Source organism: Lutra lutra, chromosome 16 (genome assembly GCF_902655055.1).
Source record: "Lutra lutra chromosome 16, mLutLut1.2, whole genome shotgun sequence".
Lineage (NCBI taxonomy): Eukaryota > Metazoa > Chordata > Mammalia > Carnivora > Mustelidae > Lutra > Lutra lutra.
Window position 1 is genome coordinate 58,194,781 of NC_062293.1, and position 27,024 is coordinate 58,221,804.

The following is a 27,024-nucleotide window of genomic DNA, read 5'->3' on the forward strand; positions in this document are numbered from 1 at the left end:
ACGGCAGGCCGCTGGGCCCTGCGAGGGGACACGTGGGCCTGGCCGGGCCTAACCCGGTGCCGTCCGCCAGGTACGGGAGCTGGAGGCGGAGCTGGAGGACGAGCGGAAGCAGCGGGCGCTGGCAGTGGCCTCCAAGAAGAAACTGGAAATCGACCTGAAGGACCTCGAAGCCCAGATCGAGACGGCGAACAAAGCAAGGGATGAAGTGATCAAGCAGCTCCGGAAGCTTCAGGTGGGTGACCTCCGGCCCGGGCAGCGGCCTGGGGCTGTGGGGCTGTCGCCGGGCCGGGCTCTGGTCGGGCAGAACAATGTCCCACGCGTGTCTTGTGTGTGTGCAGGACGCGCGCGTCCCAGACGGTGCTGGCGTGGTCAGCAGGGGAGCATCCGCCAGGGCCACCACACTCTCTGGGCTCTGACAGTCTCTGGGGATACTTGGCTTAGCCCGGAGCCACCCACGAGGAGGGGGGCGTTGGGCACCCCGGTGCAGGGCCGGGTTTTTGTCCTCTTGAGTCTGATTTAATCAGTACTTGTTCCCAGGTGATGGGCCGGTCGTCACTATCACCGTGTCAATGGGATTTCTAGAATAACTCGTGGTTGGTGGCAGGACGTCGTGGGCCCTCTCCACGTAGGCACTTCTTCTCCACGGGGGAAATCGGTTGGTTGTGACAAAAGCTTTCAGCAAAGGTCCGTTCCCTGGACCGTGGCAATTCCGTACCTTAAGAATGTGTTCGAACAAAATACAGAGAGGAAGAGAAATACCGACGCACGAGATCAGAGCTGCGGGGTGGCTTGCCCGCCGGCCGGTGACGCTGGGGGCAAGACGACAGGGCCTGAGGGAGGAAGACCGTGCGGGCGGCTGCGGTAGCCCGACGTACTCAGGAGAAAGGGTAAAAGGAAAGTCAGCTCTGCAGGATAGGGTTACGAGTAATTTATATTTGCTCCCTTACATTTTCTTTTTAAGATTTTATTTATTTATTAGGCAGAGAGAGGGAAGCAGACTCCCCGCTGAGCAGAGAGCCCAGCCCGACGCAGGGCTCAATCCCAGGACCTGAGATCATGACTTGAGCCAAAGGCAGAGGCTTAACCCACTGAGCCATCCAGGCACCGCCCCCCCTTACACTTTTTTAAAAAGCTAAGGACAAAGCTTTTGCTTTTGACGAGCTAATTACAAAGGTCACACGGCACGTTGTGGAGAAGGTCCAGGACACCGGTTTTGTCTATGTCCCGGCTTTACGGAGACACAGTTCACAAGCCACACAACCTACCGCTTTAAAGCATTTCCAGTGTTTCGTGCAGCCACAGGGTGTACAGACATCACCACTGTCCAAGCTGGGACACTGTGGTTCCCTCTACAAGAATCCATGCTCCGTTCGCTGTCACCACCGCCCCCCCTGCTCCGTCCAGCGTGAATCACCCGCGATCTGCTTTTGGGGTCTGGAGCGCTGCCTCTGCCGACCGTGTCGGGTACGGGGAGCAGCCGGGGCGGCTCTGCGGCGGGCTTCCTCCCCATCCGTGTTTGCAGGGCTCCTCCGTGTTGCGGCATGACCTGCGGGTCTTGCTGCGAGAGCTCCCGGACGCCTGTGCGGACGCATGCTTTCAGCTCTGAGGTCCACGCGGACCCGCTGGTGGGATGCCGGGTTCGTCGCTCACTCTGGTTCACAGGGAGGACCTGCCACACCGTCCCACCGCAACGGTCCCGTTTTGCATTCCCACCAGCCAGGCGTGCAGATTCCAGTGTCTCCGCATCTTTGCCAGTATTCGCTGCTACCCTCTTCTGTAGTCACCCGCAGTGTGACGTCCTAGTTTGCTGTAGTTCTGCCCGAGCCCCTGATGACCAGTGACAAACGTCTTTTCACACGCTCATTGGCCATCCTCTCAGCTGGGGAACCTTTCCCTCCTCGGCTCACCTCCTCAACTGCCGTAGCTTTTATAACGGAGTTGTAACACTTCTTTGTGCGTTCCAGGTGCTTCTTGTGAGACAGGTTTCCAGGTATCCTTTCCATCCTCTAGTCTGGTCTGGCCACATGCTCGATGGTATTGTGTGCAGTACAGATTTTTTAATTTTGATGGAGTCCAGCTTATTTCCTGTTTTGTTTCTTGTGCTTTGGTGATCAGAGCTGTGTGAACTATGGCCCAGTCCAAGGTCATGGAGATTTATTCCTGTGTAGTGTAAATTTTATACTTTCAGATTTGTTTAAGTCCATGGAGTCCATTTTTATGGTGTGGTTTTTTTGGTGTGTAAACCCAGCCTCGTTCTTCCAGACAAGGACATTTAGTTGTCCCAGCGCCGGCTGTAAAGACCGTTCTATCCCCCGTTGACTTTCTGGACTCGCCTGTCAAGAATCTGCGGACTGTGGGTTTGTGTGTGTCCGGACTCCGTCTGTTCCGTTGGTCTCTATGCCTTTCCTCACGCCCATATCACACGGTCTTGATCGCTGTGTCTTTGTACGTTTTGAAATTGGGAAGTGTGACACCTCTAGCTTTCTTCTTCTTCAAGATTGTTCAGCTATTCTGGGTTCCCTGCAATTTCGTATGAATTTTAGGATCAACTGGTCAATTTCTGTCATGAGGGGGAGGGGCGGCCGGCTTGAGTCTTGATAGTCTTGACTTGGGGAGACCAGTATGGAGGGGACCACCATCTTGACGGTGTTTCCTCCCGGCTCCCAAACACGACAGTCTTTCTGCTTAATTAGCAATTCTTTTTTCAGTGATATTTTATTTTATAGCTTCGGTGTTCAAGTCATATACTACTTAAGCTAAATTTGTGCCTAAATATTTTATTGCTTTTGATGCTCACAAGGGTGATTGCTTTCCTAGTTTTTGGAATGTCCATCGTGCACGGAAGTGCATTTCGCTTTGTGTGTTGATCTCGCGTCTTACAGCCCGCGGAAATCATTTATCCTTAGGGTGGATTCCCCATGATGCGCAGCACATCGGATCACGCTGTCGGCAGAGCCGCCGGTTTTCTTTGCTTAAAGCCTTTCCAATCCGGATGTCGTTTTGCTATTGCTCTTGTCCTGGTGTAACTGCTTTGACTAGAATCACCGGGACAGTGTTAAACAGAGGGGACAAAGCCAGACATTCCTGCTTCGCCGGTCGCCTCAGCGGAAGGCGGCCCATCTCTGGACCGTGAAGCGTGGTATCCGCTGTGGTTTTCACGGCCGCCGCCTACCAGAGTGGAGGCATCTCTTTCTGTTCATTTTCTGAATGTTTTTATAATGAAAGCTTGTCAGATTTGGTCCGTTGCTGCGTCTGCTTTTATCGCGATGTCCCTCGGCCATAGCCCTTCATTTGGGGTTTCTAGTCAGCCTTGCCTTCCGCAGGTGAATCCCACCGGAGTGTTGGGATCTACCGGTGTCTAATCCTTGTTACGCACCGCTGGACTCAGTTTGCCGCTATGTTCCTGATTCGTTGTTGGGTTTGTCAGGGATTTCTGCATCTGTGTTCACGAGGGACATCGTCCTAAATGCTTTCGTGTGGCAGCTTGGGTCACTTCCGTACAGTTTTACATTTTCAGTGGCTGGATAGGACTTTTCTAATCTGGAAAAAATACACGTTTGAAGAACTAATAATGCAAACTGCTCTAAAACCTTTTCATATTCTTGATCTTAGGCTCAGATGAAGGACTACCAGCGTGAACTAGAAGAAGCACGTGCGTCCCGGGATGAAATTTTTGCTCAGTCCAAGGAGAGTGAAAAGAAATTGAAAAGTCTAGAAGCCGAAGTCCTTCAGCTGCAGGAGGTCTGTTTACTCAGCCGTTTGTTCAGTGTTCGCCGCTGAAATCTCTCCAAGGTCAAAGTGGCGTGCTGCCACCGGGGTAGCCCGCGTCAGGTCATAACCATGTCCAGTAAGGCGCCGCCCCGCCCCCGACCTCAGCGCAGCGAGCAGGCCGGTCGCACTCCGCTGCGGCTTGAGGGTCCAGTCCCCAGCTGGCCGGAGGCCGAGGGGTGGTTAGTAATTCTCCAGGCGACTTTCCAAGCTTCGTTTCCTACGTCAGAAAAGGCAGTAGATTCCGGTGTTGCTAAGCATTAGGGTTATTTAACCCGACTGTGCTAAGGCTGCCTGGTCTTCCACAGGAGCAAGCAGGGGACACCTCCCAGGGGACAAGTAGGTCTCATGAGCTCCTCGGGGAATCCGCTTGTGGGCGATGCTTCCAGTCCCTCTAGTGAGTTCTCAGAGCAGGGACTGACGAAGGGTCTGGGGTTCCGTCCGTGGTGGGCACGCCCGCACACACACACACGGTAACAGTGTCCCTGCCTGTACGGAGACGTGACTGTGCACTCAGTGTGTCCGCGTTTCTGCATACGTGATCGGAGTTTCTTCCAACCTCGAAAGACAGCAGCAACCTCAGCTGAAACGCTGTTACCAGCTAATAAGAAAGAAACCCCACATACCGCCCCCTAGAAAGGCGGGCTTCAGTGATGGCGAAGGCCGCCGTAGGTGTGGGGTCAGGCTGGCCGGCGAGGGAGGGGACGCCCTCAGCATCGGAGTGGCAGAGGGCTGGGGGCTGGGTAACACCGAGCACTGAGCGGACCCTGAGCTTCCTCCGAGGGGCCACTCCTGCTGCTAAGCCTTCTCTGGTCTCCGTTTTACTGACTTCTTTTGCTCTGGTCTTTATTTCCTGTGGATTTTTTTCCTGACTTCTTGAGTTGCGCAGTCACTGATTTTTCACGCTTTTCTCTTGTCTGATTCTGCTTCTAGAAAACCAAATTCCCCTCAAAGTCCTGTGTTCGCTGGGTCCTGCAAAATCTGGGCTCTCATTGCCATTTAAATTCTAATTTTTCTTGAAAAGATGGATTTATTCTTGAGAGCACGCCAGATTGGGGAGGGCCAGAGGGGGAGAATTGTGATTAGCTGACTCCCCGCCGAGCTGGACCCAGGGCTCCGTCTCAGGACCCCAAGATCACGAGCTACGGTGAAACCAGGAGTTGCTGCTCAACCAACTGAGCCCCCGCCCAGGCCCCCTGGTTCTTAGTTTTTCTCATCTCGGTGATGGTCTTTATTCCATGAATAATTTAGAAGTGTGGTTTAAGTTTCCAAATGTGTGACTCGAGGGGCGGGGAGGGGCTTGTTTTTTGCCGTTGATTTCGGTCTTGCTGCGTCGTGGCTAGGACTGCTGGGCTGCAGGGCCAGGCATGGACAGTCTTCCAGAACGTTCCAGGTGTGCTTAAAAAAACGTGCACGTGGTTCTCAGGGACGTAGCTGTTCAAGACCTGTGTGGTGTGTTGTGCAGCTGACGGGGCTCGGACCAAAGGTGTTGGGGCTCCAGGATCCGGGCCCCGGGGCACGACCCACATGTGCACCTGCCGCCCAGCGTTCTCCCAGCCTTGTCACAAAGTGTGTGTTTCAGGCCCTCAGACAAGGGCCCGTGGCGTTAGGGAGAAGAGGTCCTGCCCTGCCCTTCCCTCCCGCTCTTTTTCCTCCCTTCACACCCCTTTTGTTCTTCGGCTTCTAGGCCCCAGGCTCCTCCCCTTTCTCCCATGGGTCCCCCAGCCTGTGTGCAGCGCACCCAACCGGCAGACAGGAAGGGCTCCAGCTGGGCCCAGGATGCAGGGGCAGCAGAGGCCGGTGCTGGAGCGGACGCTGACCCGGTGCTTGTGAACCAGAGGCCCTTGGGTCCGGCCCAGAGCATCCTGCCGGCCGCCCTCGCGGCAGGGCTCGCCCTGTCCCATGTGTGAGGGTGGTGTGTGCTCGAACCCGGGCTTCACCTGCCTCCTGTGTACTAGTAACGTGAGAGGTGCACACACGTGCCAGGCACACGGGCAGACTCCTTTGTAGCAGCCCTGCTCCGCCAGCAGCGTGGAGCCGGCTGGGCCGGGAGGAGTCAGAACCTGGGGTTTCTGTCAACCAGCCTTAGGACTTGGCAGCTCCCTTCCTCCACACCCTGAGGACAGCAGCACGACTGTCCTCTCCGTCTTTACCCATGTGGGGTAAGAAATGCACCTGAGCTGCTTCCTGCGGCAAGTCCTCCTTCCAGAGAAATGTACTGAAGAGCTGCCATGAGGCAGTTCTGCAGAGGACTGGCCGGCCCGGTGCTGTCCCTTGCCCTGCCCTGGTCTGCCAGGAGCCGCCTGTGCGGCCGCAGGGCCTGGATAGCTGTGCTCCCTGTCCTTTCGAGGAAGAGCCCTGCTTCCCGCCCAAGCACTCTCCCTCCCTGCATCTCCCCCAGACCCCACCGGATGGCACACCCCAGCTGCCGCACACCCTGGGGCCCGGATGCTCCCGGGTCTCCGGCCTGTCTGTGGAACAGCAGGGCAGTCCGATGTCACTGCAGGGGAAATGGTTAATGGCATGCAACCTCCCACAGGAACTGGCCTCGTCCGAGCGAGCGCGCCGCCACGCCGAGCAGGAGCGAGACGAGCTGGCGGACGAGATCGCCAACAGCGCCTCTGGCAAGTGAGTCCCCCGGAGGCAGGCGGCCCGGCTGGGCTAGAGACCCACAGCAGCACCCCCGCCGCCCTGGTCCTCTCAGGCACCTGTGGCCCATTCCCCCTTGGGGCCCACCCCCGTCCCCTGGGAAGGCCGCGTCGTCCGGCACCTGGCAGTCGGGCTGATCTGCTCCTGTTCCGAGTCTGGGAAGGTGAGCGCAAACCGCCGGGGCCTCCACCCTTCCTCACCGCCCTGCAGCGGCACCACGCAGCCCACTCCACCCCCCGCGTCGGTCACTCCCACACTCGGCGTGGAGGAGCGTCTGGAAGGCTCCCAATTCCGAAGGCTGCGCGCCACCTTGCCACTCGAGTCCTCACTTCTGGATCAAGCAGATCCCTTAAGACCTGCCCTTCTCTGAGCGCGTTTGTCAGCAAGCCCCTTTTCCCAGTTACGGTGCTTTCTGCGCCTCGCGGCAGGTCCTGGTGAGCACTGGGCATCTGCCCGCAGTGCTCTGGCAAACCCACGCTGTCCAAGCTAGGGCGCACACGGTCATCTCACCCTTCCAGAAGGGAATCCCGGCTGCTGTCTGTGCGGCCAGCAGGCAGGGTGCGGCAGTCCTGCGAGGGGCGGGGGGGGGGGGGGGGGGGGGGGGGGGGGGAGGATGGCAGGTGTGAAGTGTGACGGGCCGGACTTGCTGGTGGACTGGGGGACGGCAGCCGGGCAAAGCTGGCAGAGGAGGACGCGGCCAGGTGGGGAGCCATCCCCTGGCCCGCGTGTCCCGGGGCCGTGCAGCCCCGAGCTGAGCCGTCGCCTCCCCTCCCTGGCCCGGCCAGGTCTGCGCTGCTGGACGAGAAGCGGCGTCTGGAGGCGCGGATCGCACAGCTGGAGGAGGAGCTGGAAGAGGAGCAGAGCAACATGGAGCTGCTCAACGACCGCTTCCGCAAGACCACGCTGCAGGTGGCCGAGCGCTGTCGCTGGGAGGGGCCGCACCATCCCTCGGGCCGAGCCACTGAACCTGGCTCTCCCCTCCCCTCCAGGTGGACACGCTCAACGCGGAGCTGGCGGCCGAGCGCAGCGCCGCGCAGAAGAGTGACAACGCGCGCCAGCAGCTGGAGCGGCAGAACAAGGAGCTGAAGGCCAAGCTGCAGGAGCTGGAGGGCGCTGTCAAGTCCAAGTTCAAGGCCACCATCTCCTCCCTGGAGGCCAAGATCGGGCAGCTGGAGGAGCAGCTAGAGCAGGAAGCCAAGTAAGGGGTTTGCTGCCACAGACCCCAGCGGCCCATGTCTCCGCTGCAGGCCGGGGCTGGACTGGGCCCACCCCGCGAGGGCTCCCGGGCGCGGAAGGAGAGGACCGCGCACGCGTGACCTGAGCGGGACAGGGAGGTGCTGCGGGCCTCGGGGACGGCTGGGCTCGCCTCTTGCCCCTTCCCAGACTCAAGTGTCCTATCATCCCCACAATTTCCCAAGTAGTAGTTGATGTCCCAAGTTGCCGGCGTCCCGTGAAACACTAGTTTGTTGTCCGAGAACAGATGCAGTTTGACAAAAGCTCTCCTTCTCCCATAGCAGAGGGCAGCCCAGCATCTTCCGTCGTGCTGGAGGCAGCGGGCCGGGCGCCGGGGGACTGCGCGATGCAGACGCAGCTCTCCGCGTCCCAGACCACCCCAGGGCCAGCGCGCGCCTCCGCCCTCGGAGCCTGGGCTCAGAGCGCAGCCTCCTCCGGGACGCGGCCTCCCCGAACCTCCTGCTCCTCAGCCTCCGCTGCGCTCAAAGCGAAGGGCTTGTTCGCAGTCGCTGTAGTTAACGTGACTTGCTCTTCTCGGGGAAGAACTCCCTCGATGCCCATTTTTGCATAACATTTATGAAGGAACGAAAACATTTTTTGTTCTCAATGAGGCTCAGCTCCCTTCTGCCAGCAGGGCCAGCGTTGGCCTGTGACGAGAAGCGGGGTGACGTGCTTGGCTCTAAGTCAAGGGGGAGTGTGGGGTTTCTTTTTGTCTGTTTCACCGGTAACTGCAATAGCCCCAGCATCTTGGTGGACAGTCAGTAAATTTTACATCGAAAACAGTCACTTATTGGTAAATTAGGTCTTGGTTTTGTTTTCCCAGCTAAAAAGTTAGCCAATCAAAGTAACCAGCCGAGGTTTTTGTCTTCAAAAAGTCTGAACCCAATATATACGGAAAGTGGTTTAAAAAAAAAAATTTTTTTTTTTTAACTTGAAAGAGAGTCAGCGCAAGCTGGGTGGGGAGGGGCAGGAGGAGAAGCAGGCTTCCCGCAGAGTAGGGAGCCCAGTGTGGGGCTTGATCCCAGGACCCCAAGAGCATGACCTGAGCAGCCAGTTAACCGACTGAGCCACCCAGTGTCCCTGGGGCAGGTAGCTCTGATCAGAAGATCGCCAGAGTACTCACCATCTGTGTGGGGAAAAATGATGAATGTACTTTTCCTGTCTGTCCGGATCAGACAATGGGTAATCCGTATTTTAGTCACAAGGGAAAAGCTTCTGGGCCGTGTTAATTCTATGACTCTGGTCAGGTCTTGGGAGGCACTCGAGCACGTGTCCTCTTCCGGAGAAAAAGGACTTACGAAATCCTATCCCCGTTCCACGATCATTCCCAGAGTTGCACAAACTCATGCACGGGTCGTTTTAACAGGGAACGAGCAGCCGCCAACAAACTAGTCCGTCGCACCGAGAAGAAGCTGAAAGAGATCTTCATGCAGGTTGAAGACGAACGTCGACACGCGGACCAGTATAAGGAACAGGTAAGGGGCGCAGCCCAAGCGGGGCAACTGCGCCTCCTGCCCGGAAATGCTTTGCTTAGCAAGGACACTGGGGCAGGAGGAGCCCGGGGCGACCACTGGAGCAGCGAGACTAAGAAAATGCTACCTGAGGTGTTCACTCTCATGTTCCTGGGGCGCATCAGACACTGGGGTGCTGGGGACACAGAGGTCACTCAGACGCGTGCCCGCTCTCCCGACCCCCACCCCCAGGACCTGGCGCCCCCGACGGCGGTTCTGGGCGGCTGTGAGCCGGACCCACGGGTCGCGGGCTGGCCAGTGTCCACTCTTTGAATCAGAGCGTCACACCCAAACCAGCCATGCTGCGTGGGGGCACAAAACCACCTGTACCGGCGCCTGGGGCTGGAGACGGCCCCCATCCTCGGCTCTCCTGTTTCTGCAGGAAAAGCCGTTCCTCTTCGTGCTCCCTGGGTCACTCAGGAAGCTGCTGAGTGTGTCATTTCTCCTACAGAAAACTCGGGTGAAAACAGAATTTGACCATTTGGTCTCCTTTAGCAGAGTTGGCTTTGTAGACACGGGCTTCGTGAGAGGGGCAGGGTGACTGATGGGCCGTTGTGCGGGCGGGCGGGCGCGCGCACACACGAGTGTGCGCGCGAGTGTGTGCCTGCATGGGTGCGCTTGCTCGTGTGGCCATCGGGGCCCCAAGCCACACTACACTGGGGACACGGCCGTGCTGAAACCGAGTCGGCCGGGCTGGCGTTGACGGGCTCGGTGCCGTCCCCCAGATGGAGAAGGCCACCGCCAGGATGAAGCAGCTCAAGCGGCAGCTGGAGGAGGCCGAGGAGGAGGCCACACGTGCCAATGCATCTCGGCGCAAGCTCCAGCGAGAACTGGACGATGCCACAGAGGCCAACGAGGGCCTGAGCCGCGAGGTCAGCACACTCAAGAACCGGCTGAGGTGAGCGACCCGGGGCTGCCGGCACGAGGCACGGGGGCTCGGCATTTGGTCCAGAGGGAGCATCCCGTTCGGGCAGCGGCAGTCGCTCCGCACTTGCGCATTCGGGGTTTTGGGCCGTGGTCGTCCTCCAGCAAGACGGAGGAGGGACGCTCGCTCCCTGCTGGACCTCCCTGGTGTGGAGGCGCCGGCTGCCCAGAAAAGCAGGGCGGGAGCTCCTGGGGCCCCGGTGCCCTCCACCCTCCGCCCACCCCTGCCTGCCCACGGGATGTGGCTGGCGCCAGGAAGAGGCCAAGCAGGTGGGGGCGACAGCTACGCTCCCTCCCGCAGAGCAGGTCAGCTGGGGTGTGGGGGACAGCGGCCTGGGGGCCATGCCGCGTATGCCCGCACCTTGTTCAGTGTGCCATGCGGCTTGTGACGTTTACGAAGTGTGTGACGAAGTCCACGTTCCACAAGGAACGTGCCACAGAGACCTCACGTGTCCGGCCCAGCCGCCGTCCCATAAGTACCTGCTGCCCCTCGGGCGCAGGGGAACCTGGCCTCCACCCGCTGCCCTGCCTGGTCCTATGGCAACGGTCGTGGCTGCACCAGGCCTGCCGAGCGGGGCTGGAGGACAGGGTGGTGAAGCGCAGAGGCTTCCGCATCACGTCCGCCTCTGCCCCAAGCGGGGCACCAAAAGGGTGCGAGGGTGCGGTCCTCGGCGGCTGGAGAGCCGTGCGTGCTCCCAGCCTCACCCCTGCGCATCCTCCCCCTTCTCCCCAGGCGAGGCGGCCCCATCAGCTTCTCGTCCAGCCGATCGGGCCGGCGCCAGCTGCACATCGAGGGGGCCTCCCTGGAGCTGTCGGACGACGACACGGAGAGCAAGACCAGCGACGTCAACGAGACACAGCCGCCCCAGTCCGAGTAGAGCCCAGGAGACCTGGGAGGCGATACAGTGGGACGCGCAGGAGCCCCCTGCGCCCGCCTGCCGGGGGCCGCCCCCGCGCCTGTGACTCCTTCCTGGACGATCAACCGTGTCTTAAGGCTTCCGGCCGACCCTACTGTATCCCGCGTCACATCCAAGTACAACCGCGCCCCTTTTCTATATACACACCCGAGACACGCGCCCGTTAAACAGAGTCTCCTCATTGCATCTGTTTTCCATATAGTCTTCGCGAGACCATTTCGAACTCACGGTGAGAAGAGAACCATTCGTCAGACCAGTTGCCGGTGGCGGGGGTCCCGGGGCCGCCGCGTGGCGGCCGCCCGTCGCTCTGCATGCTCTCTCTACAGACAGGTAACTCCGTTCCGTGTCCGTGTGGCCCCCGACGACTCAGCCACATCGAGTCTCCTAGAACATTGTGGAACCTAAACTGCACTTGTGACCCCGTCTTTCCTCCGAGAACGAGCAGCACGACCTAGTGCGCAAACTGTGAAAGGGGCTGTGGCAAGATGAGGAGGGGGGGCGGCCGTGGGGGAGGCCACGTCCTTTGGGATCCCCCCCCACCCCGCCGCCGAGCTGCTGGTGACTCCGCGTCTCTCCCCGTGAACTGTCCTCGGCCGGGGCCAGTCGGTGTTCCTCCTGGCTCGGCTGACGCTCGCGGCGGTCCGCGGGGGGCCCTCCCTCACCAGCCAGGCTCGCATGCTGACCTTGCAAACCAGCCGTTGCTTTGAGCCCAAAATGGAAATCTCGGTTTTGTGTCCCAGATTTATTCCAAGTTTGTGCGGGAGGCTCGCGTAGCCTCCCCAACCGACGCCATCTGCCTGAATGTTGACATGCCAGTGGATGTGAATCCTTGTTCCTTTCTCCTCCCGTCCCCCCCACCCCGGACAGTGTTACAGTGACCATCTAGCATTCTGGTTTTGGTTGATAGTTAAGCAAACTGACATTACAGAAAGTGCCTTAGACACTACAGTACTAAGACAATGTTAAACCTATGATTTGCCTCTGTAACAATCTAACGTATAAGTTCTGACCGTGCTTCGTATCATGTACCTCTCCAGTCAAAGTGGTATTAGAGACATTCAGCGACAGCAAATCAGTGTTAATTCTAAATCCCTGATCCTCTGCGACGTGCTTGAAAACACAAACCTTTTGGGTTAAAAGCTTTAACATCTGTTAGGAAGAATTTGTCACGTGGGTTTGGAATCTTTGCTTTTCCCCTTGATGAACTGTACTGGCTGTTACCACCAGACACCTGACTGCAAATATCTTTTTTCTTGTATTCCCATATTTCTAGACAATGATTTTTGTAAGACAATAAATTTATTCATTATAGATATCCACGCCTGCTCTGTTTACTGGGAGGAGAAAGCACCCGTTGACAGTAAACACACCTCAATAAACACGAAGTCACGTCAACATGGAATCTGTCTTCTCACCTTCTGTTCTCCGTGTCCCGCCTATGGCCTGTCTGGAGGCTTGGGGGGGGGCCCCAGACCAGAAACGCGGCCGGCCAGGCCCACAGTTTCCGGGGGGTGCTGTGCTCCCAGGAACCGGCAGATGATGGGGTAGCCCTCGGGCGGCCCTGGTTCTGTGTCCTGCTTGCGTGCTGGCCTCTGCATGCATGTGCCAGAAGGGAAAGGGCCGCTGGGGCTGGAGACCCAAACGCTGTGGCCAAGGGAGCGGGTCAGGGAGGCAGGATGAACCCTCCGGGAGGGCTCTGCTCACCAGCCAGCGCAGCTCGGGACGGTCCTAGAGGGTTTGGGTTTGTCCTCCACTCTCGGGCAGGACGCACATTGAAGATGCTGTTGGGCGGGTTCAGGGAGCTCCAACGGCAGCCTCTCTAGTGTCGGCCAATTGGGACAGGCTGGAATGAAACGCCAGGAGAACACACGATCCTGCAGACGACGCGGATTCATATGTACACGTACTCCACGATACTCTCGGGCCAGGGCAGTTCTGCTTGGCCAAGCAAAAAACCGGCAGAAGTGCCGGATCACGTTTCACATGTCCACACCCCAGCATTCAGCAAGTTACCCAGGGATCTAGAAGTCAGAGGCGCTTCTCAAAAAAGAAAGAATTCCTCCCCGTCGGCTGGTTTCACTGGCGTTAATGCCCACGCAGTCTCCCCATAGCCTAGCTGTCCCAGGCCAGCCTCATCGGGAGAAACCCAAACTTCGTGGGCTGCTTGCGGTTTTGATGCCACAAAGACACTGATCAGAAGGCAGCTTCCTCCATTTGACAAACCACTGTTTCATCGTCCAAGGAAAGGTGGTTCCTAAAACCTCTGCCGGGCACAGACAGCCCCAGGAAGAGGGTTCATGGGCGCTGGGTTCTCAGTGCATCAGCGACTCGGAGGAGTGGGTCGGCTTCCGCCCAGCAGCACTCTGGCTCCTCATCAGGGAGGGCTCCGGCCAGATGTGGGGAAGCCCTGTCCTCTGCGGAGACCTAGTGGACACGCAGTGAGGCTCTGCTAGGTGTGGGTCCCTCTGCAGCCCACACCAAACCGCCTGCCCCTGCACAGAAGTGTTTGTCTGACGCAGACAACCCGGGGATGATTTTCATTTGCTCTAGTGGGGTAACGCACATTCCTAGCAGGGCTAGAAGGGTCTTACTTCTGAAGCCCAGCCATCAGAAACACTAGAGCCCTGTCACCAGTAGTCCCCATCCCTGGAAACGGCCCCTGGCTCTGGGTCTCTCCTGTCGTGCCTTCATCCTAAAGCTGGTGTTGGTGGGACACAGGTGTCTGGGTCAAGACCGGGGAAGGAAAGTGCTCCTGGGTGTCCCACTCCAGGAAACACCACACCCTGTCCCAGTGGAAACTGACACATCCCAAAACCAAAAGCCATGCTGGAACAGGCCATGGGATGGGGCCTTTCGGAACGCACAGAGACAGATGTATCTCTGAGAGTTCCAGGCGGGCTAAGACCGGAGGGGAGTCCCTACACACACAGGCTTTCTCGTCACTCTGGGAGGGACAACGCCGCACCGAGCGCCTTCCCACGTTTCTGGGATGCTGTGTCCTGCGCCGGCTCCGAGGACCAGGCAGGTGCTCCGCTTCCGGGGGCAGCCGGCTGCCATTTGGGAAACTAGCCAAGCATGCGACGTGTCCCCGTGCTTCTTGTTGGAAATCAAAGATCAAACTCTCAATAAGGGTGTACTGACACGACGATGCCAGCATTCAAGGCCAACATTAACTGTAATGACGGTGACTACGTGCCGTCCGCAAAAAATGGGACCACGTCCTTCTACCCTTATTGAAACTAGAAATTTGTATCTGATCCGTTATGCCAGTGACATCTGTCTGTTTTCTCAAAGGAGTCTAATGGCTCTGCCCCCACCGAGTAACATCACGGAACCACAAGCAATGATGTCCTGGGACGCCACCAGACTAGGACACACCAGGTCTGACAGAAACCGCCCAGTACAGCGCAACCTCCCTCAACGCACCATCCCGGTTCTAAGACGCCCGTGTTTGTGCAGGTGTAAAATCTCACGCCCCCCACCAGTCGCTGTCAGCAGGAGGCAACAGTGACATAGGTGTCATTGCCAGATTCCTCCCGGCAAGGTCAAGAGCCCAACGTGAGATCCTACAGAATGGGTATCAGCAGCTTAGAAGCAGCTTCTGGAACCAACAGCAGGAGCCGCTTTTCAGAAGTTCTCCAGCCCCAAGCGCTCACCACAGCACGGAAGACAGTTTGGGAAAACACGGACAACTCCGGGTCAAGACCAGCCAGAGCGTCGAATCATGGTGCCAAGTCGTACGAATCTCTCTTACATTTTATTTATTTTTGGAGTGTGATATGGAAATCTGTCTAAAGTCTAAAAGAGTTCTTTCAGTAAATATGGAACGTCTCATGGGAAGCGTTCTGTAGTTCTGATGGGCACATTTTTCTTAATGGTTCGCGAAATGCAGGCGTGTCTTGAAGTGCTGGGTCTGAGTCTCGGAAATGTGGCCCTCACTGGGCTGGTACAGGGCGGAGCCTGGGGGGACCCAGCTTTTAACTACCTCAAGGGTGACCGCCGGTCATCCCGCAGCTCGGAGAGCCCCTGCTCTATCCTACTGGCTCGAACCTCCGAGCCTCTCAGCCCAGGTTTGGGCCAACTGGGACAATGAAAAAAAAATCAGTTTCATTACTTCCATGTTAAACAATGAATTTGGGAAAAAAAATTTAATGTGGGCAACTTTATAGAAAAATTTAGAGAACCCACAAACTATCTGCATCTTAATTGTTTTTAACAAAGTTGTTCACCTGTGCCCACCATTTCCCACCGGCCGCTCCCATTCGCACGTGGTAGCGCGTCCGCGCCACAGTGGCTCAGCAGCGAAGTCATCCCACCGCTCCCTGGCCACGAGACCCTTACGTTCCTCTCTCGAGATTACTTCATTTGCCCTATTACCATGGGCTCATCTACCCAAAGGAGAAAGAGAAGAGTTTTCAAAGCTTATCGCATTGTCAGGCTGAGCAAAGATTCCGAGAATCATCCAGCGACACCATAACATAACAGTGTACCTATTCCCCTAAATTCTAGGTGACAGTTTAATTTGCTGATTTTTTTCCCTAGCTAAGGCAATCATTATTTTTGCAAATAAACAACAGTGCTTAAACCCACCGTCTTCTTACAGGGCGCAGTGGGGCTCTGGGCTCATCCAGACCTCTGTCACCTGACCGTTAATCCAAGCACGTGCCCGGGGGCCACTACTGCCCAGGCCTGCCACCTGCAGATCATGACCCAGGCAGGATGGTGCCAGCAAACCCATCTCTTAGAAAACACCCGCTATACAAGCAAGTTACATCTCAGTTCAATCTGCGTCTTGTTTCCCTTGGGGAAGGCTTCAGGGCTGACAGGAAACCCCAATTTAACTCCTGTGGGCACAGATGGATGAAGGGTGAGACAGATGCACCATCTCACTAAGGAAGTCACTATGTTCCCATTCACTCGAGGATTGTTCTTCCTTAAAATTAGAGAAGGGCTACGATATGCGCACAGAGCACATCTGTAATAGTCACGGACCAGTTTTCAGAGAAGATGCTCCAAGTCATAGCAAAGTGATTTACAAAGATGCCTCCTCAGCTGGCCCCCATTTTTAGGACAGACCCCAGGAACACGCCTCCGTCTGGACCGTGACGCTAGCGCCCGCCGTCTGCTCCCAACTCCGGGGCAGATGCAGATGGGAGAGCCGCCAGGAAGGAAAGCTGCAATGGGGAAAAGGCCTGAGATCTTCCTGGACCCGATCCTGTCGCTGGCCTGGCGGGACGGACATGGCTGCAGGCCATCCCCCAGGAAGCCCGCCGCTGCACCCCGGACACCCCGCCCTTCCCCGGAGATGCCAGTTTCCACATGGCTCTCAGGAGAGGCTAAGGGCGCCCCGGGGGACAGCTGAGAGCAGCAGAGTCAAGGCCGGGAGACAGAGGCGGACGAAGCCGGTCCCTCCTGCTACAGAAGGACGGCCCTGCCCCTGCAGCCCATCACTTCTAAGGGTCCCAAAGCAGCTCATCTGCTGAGGCAGGAAACAGAGTCCAGGCCAGCAAGGCCTCAGGTTTGGAGAAGTGGAGCATAACGCAGGAAATGAACCCGAACTGGTTTCCGATCCTGGCTCGTCTGTCCGTTCGCCAGGGGAGCTCAGGCCACCTTAAACTCTGGGCCCACCTTCCCTCCCGTAAACGTGTGAGCAGGCTCTTCCTGCTCCCAGGCCCCCCGAGTCCCGTCCTCCCGTGAGACTCGACATCCCACCTCGGCTTTTGCTCCTGAGCCAAAGGGCACGATTTCTGGCTACTCTGGGCTGAAAGGAAGTGGATCGCTGGCTCCTACCCTCCTACGGGAAGATTCGGGAGCGAAGGGGGGCAGGGGCGAGGTGGAAACACTTGGGAGGCAACAGGCGGTCCTTCGTCTCCTGCAAGAGCAGCCCCTCCACCAGGGGAGAGCACAGCAGGGACTCCGCTGAGGGACGGACACGTTCCTGGAGGTTTCCATGAGCGCCGGGCTAACCTGGGAACCTGGCAGCCCAGCAGGGAGCACACGCTTGGAGGCAGGAGGCTGCACCCGCAAACAGCCTGCGGCCACTTTCACACCAAGTGGCCCAGCGCCCTACCTGAGCCAGTACAAAGCAACGTCTTGAACCGCAGGATCCCAAATGCTGAAAATGAGGCCAGGAAGTAGCCAGCTTCCTCGAGGGGTCATAACAGGCCAGGGCCTGCTGCAGCTACAGAAGACCCCCCCCAACCTGTGGAGTCCCCCCACCCAAGGAGCCCGGGAATAAGCCCGCAGCATGCTGCTGCCCTCGCATGGACCTGGCCCGCGGTGTCCTGGGCCCAAAGAGGCGGCGACAGCTGCTGAACCACGCTCAGTCTCCCTCAGCCACAGCCCCGGCCCGGGCATTGGCTGACACACACGTCCACAAGCCGATCGCAGCAGCGCTCAGAGGGGGAGGAACTGAGGAGTCATCGGGGGCCAGGGCCAAGCCGTCAGGCCCAGAACTCGTCCTGCGTCAACGGCAGCAGCTCCACTTCCACGACAGAGCCGAGGCTCAGACACAGAGAGGTCTCCGGGCCAAATCTGATGCACTTTTCATTTACTTCCAGTTTTAAAACGACAAACCACACTCTAGAAGCGGGGTGCGGAATCTGATGCACCCGTACAGGCCCCCAGTGTAGCCACTCCTGCGTCCAATCACTCGGTGCCTTTGCGACCACATACCCGGCACCTTCCAACACCAACCTGAGGGAGGACAGAAGCCCAGACCCAAGGGATGGCCGGTCCCGACGTGCAGACACGCACGGGGAAAGGCGGCACAGCCAGGCCCCGGACCCATGACCTAGCACATGGCGCCCCTCCACAGCCGAGCCCCTACTCCCCGCCCGCCCCGCAGGGCCCTCCTGGGCATCACGTCTACAGGCAGAGACCAGCCCCAGGAGTCAGGCCAAGGACGCCCGTTTGGGCTGTGAGACGACTCCTCACGAGGCCGCCAGGCTTTTCCTTGCCCCGGCTCGCGGCCACCGAGCGCCCACTCCTCCGGTGCGGGAGCACAGACGCCGGCTCCGATCCCGGCTCGGGAACTCCGAGTCTTCAGCAGGTGGGCGGGAACCCAAGAAAGCAACCTCGATCCTTTGTTTTCTGTGAAATTTATTGTTTCCACATTAAAAGATTTTTTTGAGGGGAAGTATTTTTTTCTCTTTTAACCACATGATGATCCTATACGGCCGCCCGAGTCGGACAGCGTCAGTCGTTAACATGCCATATGAATTCTGAATAAATAAAAGCTACAAAGCCCAGGTTATATACAAATACCTCGGGCAGTAATGTTTACAAACCTATGTACAGTAACACAAATGTAAACAGTAATGCAGCATGAGAGGAACCAAAGGACGCACAGAACCACCACGGCGGCCGGTCTGCCCCGACTCGGGTGCGCAACCTTTCCTAACACGACCGCACGGGCCCTCAGAGGACAAAACAAAACGCTCTGAAAGATGTCACTTAACTGAAGGACCAGAAAGCTGGCCAGGAGGTTGCCCCCGCCCTCACCCGGAGCCATGCGGAGGAGGAGACCGCGCAGAGGCCCCGCGCTGTGGGCACCCTGGCCCAGAGGCTCCTGCTCCCTGCGGATCAGACAGGCGTCTCGCTCTCCGGGAGGCAAGTCTATGGAATGATAACTGCTAAAGTAAAATCAGAAGGTGCAGAAAATGTTCCCGAATTCAGTGACCTTCCTGACTCTGTGCCAGCAACAGGCCAAACTGTGGGGAGTGGGGCTGGGGGACACATGATTGTGAGCACTGAAGATGCTTGGGCGGGAGCTCAGGAGGAGGGCATGTGTTGACCTGATCTGGGGGAGAACTTCTAGAAGGTCTGCCATGTCTTAAACACAACTAAATCTTATCGGTACAGCAGGGTGGGAGCTATGAGGCAGGTGTGACGAATGGGTACTTCTGCATCCAGTGACCAAGGAATACACGTACGTATCACCTTGTGACCCACAAAAGTGCAATCATGTGAAACCAACGGCACCACGGCGAGAAGAGAAAATAGCCAGCATTGATAGCGCGCAGACTCCTGGGGCTGGGCGGGGCCCGGCAGCCGCCACCACATGCAGCCTGCCCTCTGCCGGCCACGGGGAGGCGGACGCAGGGGCCCAGGCTGGGCCCAGGCACCGAGGGGTGAGGCGTGGGTGTCCTGGGCTGCTGGAGGAGGGCAGGAGCCCCCACCTGGAGGCCGGGCACTCAAACACTGAGAGGCAGCATACCCGGTGCTGACGACGGGCGCGAGGAGCCCAGACCAGGAGGTGGTGGCGCTGGGTCAAAGCCGTTTACTGCCCTGTGGGGTTGACCAGAGCAGAGAGGGGAAGGGAGGGGAGAAAAGAGAGAAAGAGAGAGACGGTCATTTAAAATCACTCGACACACAACAAGAAATGCACCTGCTCTCTATAACCAGCTCTCTTCCTGCCCAGGGTGGAATCACGGCGGCCCCTGGAACGGTGGCGCCTGGAAGGCATCAGCAGGTCAGAGACTTTGGAATCGGAGGGCGGAGAGCAACGCGCTCACGTGCTTCCTCCTCGACGATTCCGTCCTGCCGGCCGCCACCACCAGCCCTGACTTGCCCCCGCAGAGCTAGCCTAAATGTCTGAAGGGAACTGTCTGAATAAATACTGGTACAACTAAACGAGAAGTTTACAGTTTACACAGCCATTCAACACACTCCACAGAGTTCTTTAACCGCTCGGGAAAATACTCAGAATGTAACTGATGCTACGTGGGAAAAGCAGCAAGTCACCAAACTGTATAGGTTCAATGCCGGGCAGGAAAAGAGTAAGTGATAGACATTCTAGACTCTAACATACAACCTCTTTTATGGACCTTACTTACTTCTGTGTAGCTGAATCCAGAATGTGGGGGCTATACACACACATGCACATACATGTGTATAAAATCATTTATGTTCTAGAAAGAAAATTTAACGATGATTACTTTTCCTCCATCTGGGTGGTGAATAATTTTGTTTACTACTTTCCACTTTTTTATTGTTTTCCAAATCTCCTACAATGTACATGAAAATCTTAACAAAGGGGAGAAAAATAACTCTGTTAAGTTGTTTGGCAATATGGGCAGGTGTGTCTGTGGACATGAGGGGCCCGCCCCGCTGGCCCCCACCCAGCCCAGAGCCCGCAACCCGGCCCCAGCGTGCAGGAGCGAGGATGAGCAATCCCGGCCACCCTCAGGCCCCTGCCACCCCCCAGCCCCACCCCAGCACCCCCCCCCGCCTGCCAGCCTGCACAGCCACCAGAAGCAGAGAGGGGGAAAGCCAGGGTTGGACTCTCTCTCAGGAAGCCACTCCAGCCTTCCATGCATCACCCTTCCCAGGAAGGTTCGTCCTGGCAGCAATACGGGAGGTGCGGGCAACTGTGGGGGCTGTGCCGAACCCACAGGCCATCGCTGTCCCCCCACCTGCTCAGCAGCAGGGGCCAGGACCTTGAGTATAGGCTCAAAGAGAGAGGTTCTCTTAAAAGACAAACCAAACCAAAAGGGGGCGGGGGTGCAGACACACATTCCCCACAAAGACAATGCTTTCACGCGCTGCAGAAGTAAGTGTGACCTCAGAGAACCGGCATGCAGGGAGACGAAGAACCAGCTGATGACGTTGAAGGGCTAACGTCCGAAGTAAATGACCCTGGAGTACAGAAGTGAGTCTGAAAACAAGCCACCCCGCGCAGGCCAAGAGCAACAGGACAGCCCGCAGGCACGTGACTTCTTGCTGCACAACTTCCTCCCCAAGATGTGCACCCGGGACCCTCCCTTTTCTTTCTGGGCCTTTCAATCACCTGCTCCCTGTCCTCCCACAGCCGCCTGGGCCTCTTCCCAGGGCCGGCCCATGCCCGCACCCCCCTGCGGCCTTCACAGCACCAGCCCCCGGCCACCATGTGTCTGGCCAGTCCCAGAACCTCAGCGAGAACCAGGCGGGCCTCACGCACAGCCTCGGCCTCAGACACACGGACGTCACACTCCGGCCGGCAAGATGAGCCCCACTGGCACCAGGAAGCGGCCAGCACCCATCCACAGGGGATGCGAGAGCCCCACGAGAAGGACCCACGCACGCAGATTTTGGGGCTGGGACCCCCGCAGTCTCAAGCCGGACAGACCTGAACACACGGTAAGCTCACCCCTATCGCTCTGCGGCCGAAGAGAGCAAAGCAAGCAAATGCCAGCCTGGGCTCACCTCCAAGCAAGTCAGTGGGTGCCCAGGCCCCACTCTCCCTTCCCAGGCTCCTCCCGCAGGAGGACACCTGACAGCCCTCCACAAGCCGCAACTCCTGCGGCAACTCTGACGTGGCTCGGCTCTAAGGGGACAAACAGCAGTGCCGACCAGCAGAGAAAAGGAGAAAAGAAACCCAACGGGCCATTTCCCCGCGTGGACCAAAATGAGAATTCCTGAAGTGAACGCCAGATGCAGCCCAGGGAGCAAAACCCACCAGGCTCGCACCCAGCACCTGTCTCCTGAGGCGAGGAGTGAGATGGGAAAGGCCAGAGGGAGAAGCTGTCTGGTGAGGTCCCTTCCTGCAAAAGCCAAGCTGTGCCATGGGGAAAGAGTTCCAGAGGAGCAACACCGCCACACTCCCCCCATGTGCTGCAAAGGACAGTAAGAGAGCCACAGGGAAATGTCCCGGTGGACGACACGGGACTGAGTGGAGGGGGGAACGTGCAGGAAGGGAGAGACAGATCTGGGGAATCATCTATGCAGGAAGCTTCCAGAAATGTCATGATCTTACCACCAAAATCTACCTCAAGAGTCTGAAAAGTAGCAGATCTAGCCACGCACAGGGCCTGCGGTCTATGTGACACAGCAGACGACATGGAGAGCGGGACAGAGCTGTCAGTGGGACGGGAAGCCTCGGTGCCGGAGCAGGGCATGGAGACGAGATCCCGCCCGGCAGCAAGGGCCAGTGCAGCCGCGTGCAGCCCGGACAGGACGCGAGAAGGTCAGAGCAGGCGTGGGGAGCGCAGGGCAGAGCCCCTCCCGGCCCACCGGCCTAGGGAGATGGAACAGCGGATGCTCAGACAACCTCCAGCCCGTGCTGCAGACGGAAATGCTCACTCCTGGAAGGGCAGATCTCACACACACACACGTGCACACACACACACGGGCACACACGTCTCCCTCTACCGTCCCGTTGTACACAGGGCATCCAAGAGTGAGCAGGAGGGCAAGTCCCCAGGGGGCGGTGAGGCTCCATTACCACCGGCGCCCACCTTGACGAAACAGAAGACTCTGGGCGGCAGGAAGAAGCCCCATCTCCCAGGATGTCAAGCCAAATGGGATTCCGGGGCCTGACAGCAACGCACGACCCCCACGCCAGGACCCCCGGCAGTGTCACCGCTACAGCGCTGACCCCGGACCAGGAGCACTGCCAGGCCGGCTAGCTACCCCACCCCCCGCCCCGACCCTGCCCGGGGCCTGAGACCACGAGCTGCCTCTGAGGTGCGCGGCTGAAGCAGCAGCAAGGGCAGGGAGCCGGCTCGGACTGGAGCCTGAGCGCTCACTCTGGGGCTGTAAGTCGGTTAGAGCAGAGTCAGCCCCATGCGTCAGTGAAACGAGTGTGTTAGTGGGTCCTGCACCACACACCGGGATGGAGAGAGAAGCAGAAAGAGCACAGCAAACAAATTCAGTTACCCATGAACAACGTGGGAAATATGACCTTTTCTTGCCTAATAAAAAAAAGGAAAAAACATTAAACAGTAATACAAGTCCTATCACAGCCTGCCCTAAAATTGGTCTACGCCCCCACTACACGCAGCCCCACCGAGACCTCACTTGCTTACAAAATCAGAGTAAGGGACACTTAAGAGGCTGAATGAAAATGACAGAGAAAACAGACGGGGTTTGAGAGAAGTCCAGTGACCACACCACACGCGGGGCTCAGATGACGAGCACGAGAGGCTGTTGGTGGTTGGAGGACATGAAGCAACGCCAAGAAGGAGGTCCAGAACCTGGCAGAAGCCAGCAGAGACTAGAGGAAACCCTGTTTGCAGGAAGCCCTCAAACCACCAGAACATCCAGAGTGTTTTCAGGCCACACGTGCAGACACCTACCGAGGGACAGCATCTGGTGGGCATGGTCTGGCCTCAGAGCGTCACAGGACCTGAGGGGGCGCATCTCCCCCAAGGAGCACCCCACCCCAGGTCTCTAGGACAGCTGGGGAAGACACAGGGACCGCAGACACACTCCTCGGGAGCAGGAGGCAGGGCGGGCAAGTTCCTGCTGGAGGCTTTTGAAAATGGAGTTTTCTCTCACGCTACAACTCCAAGCTACATGCTTGGACACCTGGAAATGGTGTTTTGACTTCTACCTGCCAGACTCCATAAGGGAGGTGGGGGCTGGGACGCTCCCCCGCTTCCTGTCGCAACTGGTGCACGCCGCCGTGACTATCTAGTCAGCAGGCCACTGGGGAGAAAGGCCAGAGTTCAAAGCCAGGCCAGAAGGAAGCCAGAATCAAAGCAAAGCGGCAAGGAGGCACAGACACGCGAAGCCACTAGCCAGCCTTGGGCACGTGGCAACCGGACACGTGGCTCACAAAGCAGGTCAACGCTGGAGTGTGGACATACGATCCGCTCCACTGTGACCCGAACCCATGAGAAGAGGTCAGCCCACAAAAGCATATTTAATCCTTAACAGAAACAGTACAGTTGAAAACTTGTACTACTTCAAACGAAACTAGATGTATCATCTGCAACTGTTTCTCTCAGGAAGCCCGTCTCCAGGCCCGGTTCAGGAAATAAAGCCTGCGCGCACATCTAGAATGTTCCTCAGGGGACAGGCACTCCGTGACAGAGGCCAAAGCTCCTGGTTCCGGGCGATTCTGCGCCCTCCGCAGCCCCCTGAGATGGGGTCCAACTCTGGGCCTGGCACACCCTGGTGCCCCACACTGGGGCCACGTGGAAGCCAGGAGCAGGGACCTGTCCGGAGAGCGGTCCCTCCCCACCATGACTGCTCTGAGGACTGCGGGAGAGGCATCGGCCCGGCCCCCCGTTTCTGGTTCCTGCCCATTCTCATGTTACAGAGCACCCGAGGCAAGAAACAGGGTTCCAGAAACAGACCCGTAACTGCCCCACTGGAGGTGAGTTAGACGTCACACAAAGTACAAGTTGGACAAAATAATTAGGTACTGTTTTCAATGCTCATCTGCCCCTCAACTTTCCCTGTTATTCAGGAGAAATGGCAACTTGAATGTGAAATATCTATTTATTCCACTTGCCATTATGATATAAAGATGGGGACTCCTCGAGGTTTCCCAAAACTCCTAAACCTAAGGAAAACTGATTTTATGCTGACTCCCCCGAGGAAACCCAGTGGTTAGAATGAAGCTCTGACTTACTTATCGCCAGTTTGGAACATGCTCCTTAATGAAGCATGTGCCCTTCAGGGTAGAAGTCCCTGAAGGGAGAGAGGGAAACCAGAACACCGCACTCCACAAGGGCGGACATAAAGAAGCTTTTCAGAGCGGCCAGTGTGCCGGGTCAAGTCCTCCAGAAATGTGCCACGGTTACAGAGGAAAGCTGAAAATACAAGCTCCCTTAAGAAACTGAAACTTCTCTAGACTCGTATCTGTCCTGAGTGCAGAGAACAGGACCAGATGGGCTCTACCACTCGAAACAGAGACCGGAGCAAGGGAGCTCAGTGTCTCGATGCTGTTCCAAGAACAGCCACCTCGTGGAACCTGGTCAGCAGAGCCAAACCACAGGTCCTGACTGCTCGTTAGCTACAGGACAGCTTTCAATCAAGTATAACCACGCAGTGTCATTTTTGGACTTGAGGGAGAACGCTGCACAGACAGGAAGATACTGGCCTATAAGTCATGATGGGGGCCTGGTTGCAGAGTCGTATTTAAAGTCTAATCCCATAAATTTTTAAAAGCGTATAGCAGATGCTAAAAAATATAATTTTACCTGCCTGAGAGAGTAAGTGTAAGGATGTAGTAGTGTGAAAACAGAAAACATCTACTCTTTACTTCTACACAGCAGCACCAACTGAAATTTTTTTGCATTAAGGACGTACCAGTGCTTCAATCTTATGCCATTTTTTTTTACACTCTCAACTCCCCAGAAAACATCTTCACATCATACAAAACTTGTGTCCCCTAAACTGTTATCTGATCCAGTGGTTTCATATTTTTCCAAAATCCTCAGACAGCAGGTGCCTTGCAGAATCTACACACAAACGGTGTTTTCTACCCTTACAAATGTCAGCCAGGCAAGTCCACCAGCCTTCAAGCACCTTGAGAACAAGAACTATTACCACATCATCTTTAATTCCCAGAGCCTAGCACAGCTACCTTGCAAGAGTGTTTCCCAAGACAGAAGCATGAGAGTTCTCGGGGTAACCGACTCCACGGGGACCAGAAGACGACAACAGATTTATGTCCCCTAAGACCTGAATGAAACTGCTTCAGGTAGGCTTATCGAACTGAGTTTACCTTTTCAAAGTAAAATAAGCTCACTTAATAAAGTGCGACTTTACTAACTCAAAAAAAAAAAAAAATCATTTAAAATGTCCAAGATTGGGGCGCCTGGGTGGCTCAGTGGGTTAAAGCCTCTGCCTTCAGCTCAGGTCATGATCTCAGGGTCCTGGGACCAAGCCCCGCATCGGGCTCTCTGCTCAGCAGGGAGCTTGTTTTCCCCTCTCTCTCTGCCTACTTGTGATCTCCATCTGTCAAATAAATAAAATCTTAAAAACAAATAAATAAAAAATAAAATAATAAATAAAATGTCCAAGATTTACTTACCCTTTGTCAAAGAAAGACGTATGTCCTGATCGAGAGAACTTCGTGCCGTTACTATTCATGACCCCACAGTTAACATTCCCTGAAATATAGGATTTCCGCGATGCTTGGTCCTTTGCAAAATTCCTGCAAGCTGCTAATTTGGATTCTAAAGCCTACAGAAAGGAGGAGGAATGATTTGGTTGTCAAAACAGTAGCTGTACATAAAAATCTGCATTTCAAACCATTTCTATTTCAAGATTAAAATTACAGTCTCTCTGTTGATCATGGTAGCCGTTCAAGCCACAATCGATCACCTCTCTGATGGAAAGGGGGAATTTTATGCTGACGGCTATCTAATGACCTCAGAACAATGCACTTACTCCTCTCAGTATTACTGGAGAACACAGATATAAGCCTGACCTTACAACTAAGCAAAATGTGGCACACAGTAGACAAATCCCAGGTTTCTTGACCCTTTCTGAGTTGGGGACTATTAGAAAGCCCCTAATATCCTTATTCACGACATTCATTCATATACTTGCTGAGTGTGATCACAGAGCAGGCCCAAACTGCGTCTGAGGCCTCAGTGGGATAGACGCACAAGGGCAAGTCCTGGGTCTGGCACCGGGGAAAAGAGTGAGAGTGGTCTAGAAATGAAAACTTAGAAGATGTCACACCAGGTAGCAGACAAAGTCAGGCTGTGAATGGGGAATTCAAGGACAGAATTCTGAATAAAATCAACCCGGGAAGGGTGCGGCAGATGAAGACCCAATCAGATGACAGAGGAATGGGCAGAAAGGCAGGAGGCAGACGTGACACAGCATCAGAGAGGCAAAGGAAAGAAAGCATTAAAAAAAAAAAAAAAAAAAAAAAAAGCCAGTGTTGAATGTTCCAAGCAAAAGTAGGGCAGAACAGCGTCCACTGGGTTCGACGGTGCTGAGCTCATCGATGAGCGATTCTGGGGGAGGGAGCAGGAATCAGAGTCCGGACCAGGATGTCTGGGGAGGGGGCACGCCATCACCCACGCTAACAATAAACGGAGGCCTGCTTTCGAAAAGCTTGGCTGTGAAGGGAAGAGAGAACGAGGGTGACAGCTAAAGACAGATATAGGGTAAAAAAAAAAAAAATGGCTGCTTTTTACTTTTGCTTTTTAAGATTAAAAAATTATGCAGTTTATAATACACAGATATTACATGTGACACGTGGCAATCCATGAAGATTACACACAGATACTGAAACACAGTAAGAGGCTAAAAGCACGGGAGACACTGATGAGAGGGTGGGGAGGGAAGGGATC

The 27,024-nt window shown here is 56.4% G+C and overlaps 2 protein-coding genes across 12 annotated transcripts in view; one reads left to right on the plus strand and one right to left on the minus strand.

The window, feature by feature from the left end:
- Window positions 1–12,317, plus strand: part of MYH10 (myosin heavy chain 10) — a 118,911-nt gene extending 106,594 nt beyond the window's left edge. For all 6 annotated transcript variants that reach the window (XM_047707822.1, XM_047707820.1, XM_047707824.1 and 3 more), the window contains 8 exons: window positions 71–232; window positions 3,613–3,741; window positions 6,308–6,396; window positions 7,203–7,326; window positions 7,407–7,615; window positions 9,017–9,125; window positions 9,887–10,059; window positions 10,819–12,317. In XM_047707822.1, coding sequence (XP_047563778.1) covers window positions 71–232; window positions 3,613–3,741; window positions 6,308–6,396; window positions 7,203–7,326; window positions 7,407–7,615; window positions 9,017–9,125; window positions 9,887–10,059; window positions 10,819–10,963 — 1,140 coding nt within the window. In that variant the 3' untranslated portion in view covers window positions 10,964–12,317. The remainder of the gene's footprint in view (window positions 1–70; window positions 233–3,612; window positions 3,742–6,307; window positions 6,397–7,202; window positions 7,327–7,406; window positions 7,616–9,016; window positions 9,126–9,886; window positions 10,060–10,818) is intronic.
- A 79-nt stretch (window positions 12,318–12,396) lies between these two features.
- The window catches only part of NDEL1 (nudE neurodevelopment protein 1 like 1), a 52,532-nt gene continuing 37,904 nt past the window's right edge, over window positions 12,397–27,024 (minus strand). For 3 of the 6 annotated variants that reach the window (XM_047707828.1, XM_047707832.1, XM_047707827.1), the window contains exons 8-9: window positions 25,749–25,900; window positions 18,087–19,291 (exon numbers count right to left, since the gene is read on the minus strand). In XM_047707828.1, coding sequence (XP_047563784.1) covers window positions 19,198–19,291; window positions 25,749–25,900 — 246 coding nt within the window. In that variant the 3' untranslated portion in view covers window positions 18,087–19,197. Of the gene's footprint in view, window positions 12,846–18,086; window positions 19,292–19,839; window positions 19,915–22,639; window positions 22,675–25,748; window positions 25,901–27,024 lie in introns of those variants that run through there. The other 3 variants (XR_007123441.1, XM_047707830.1, XM_047707829.1) reach the window with 3 other exon arrangements.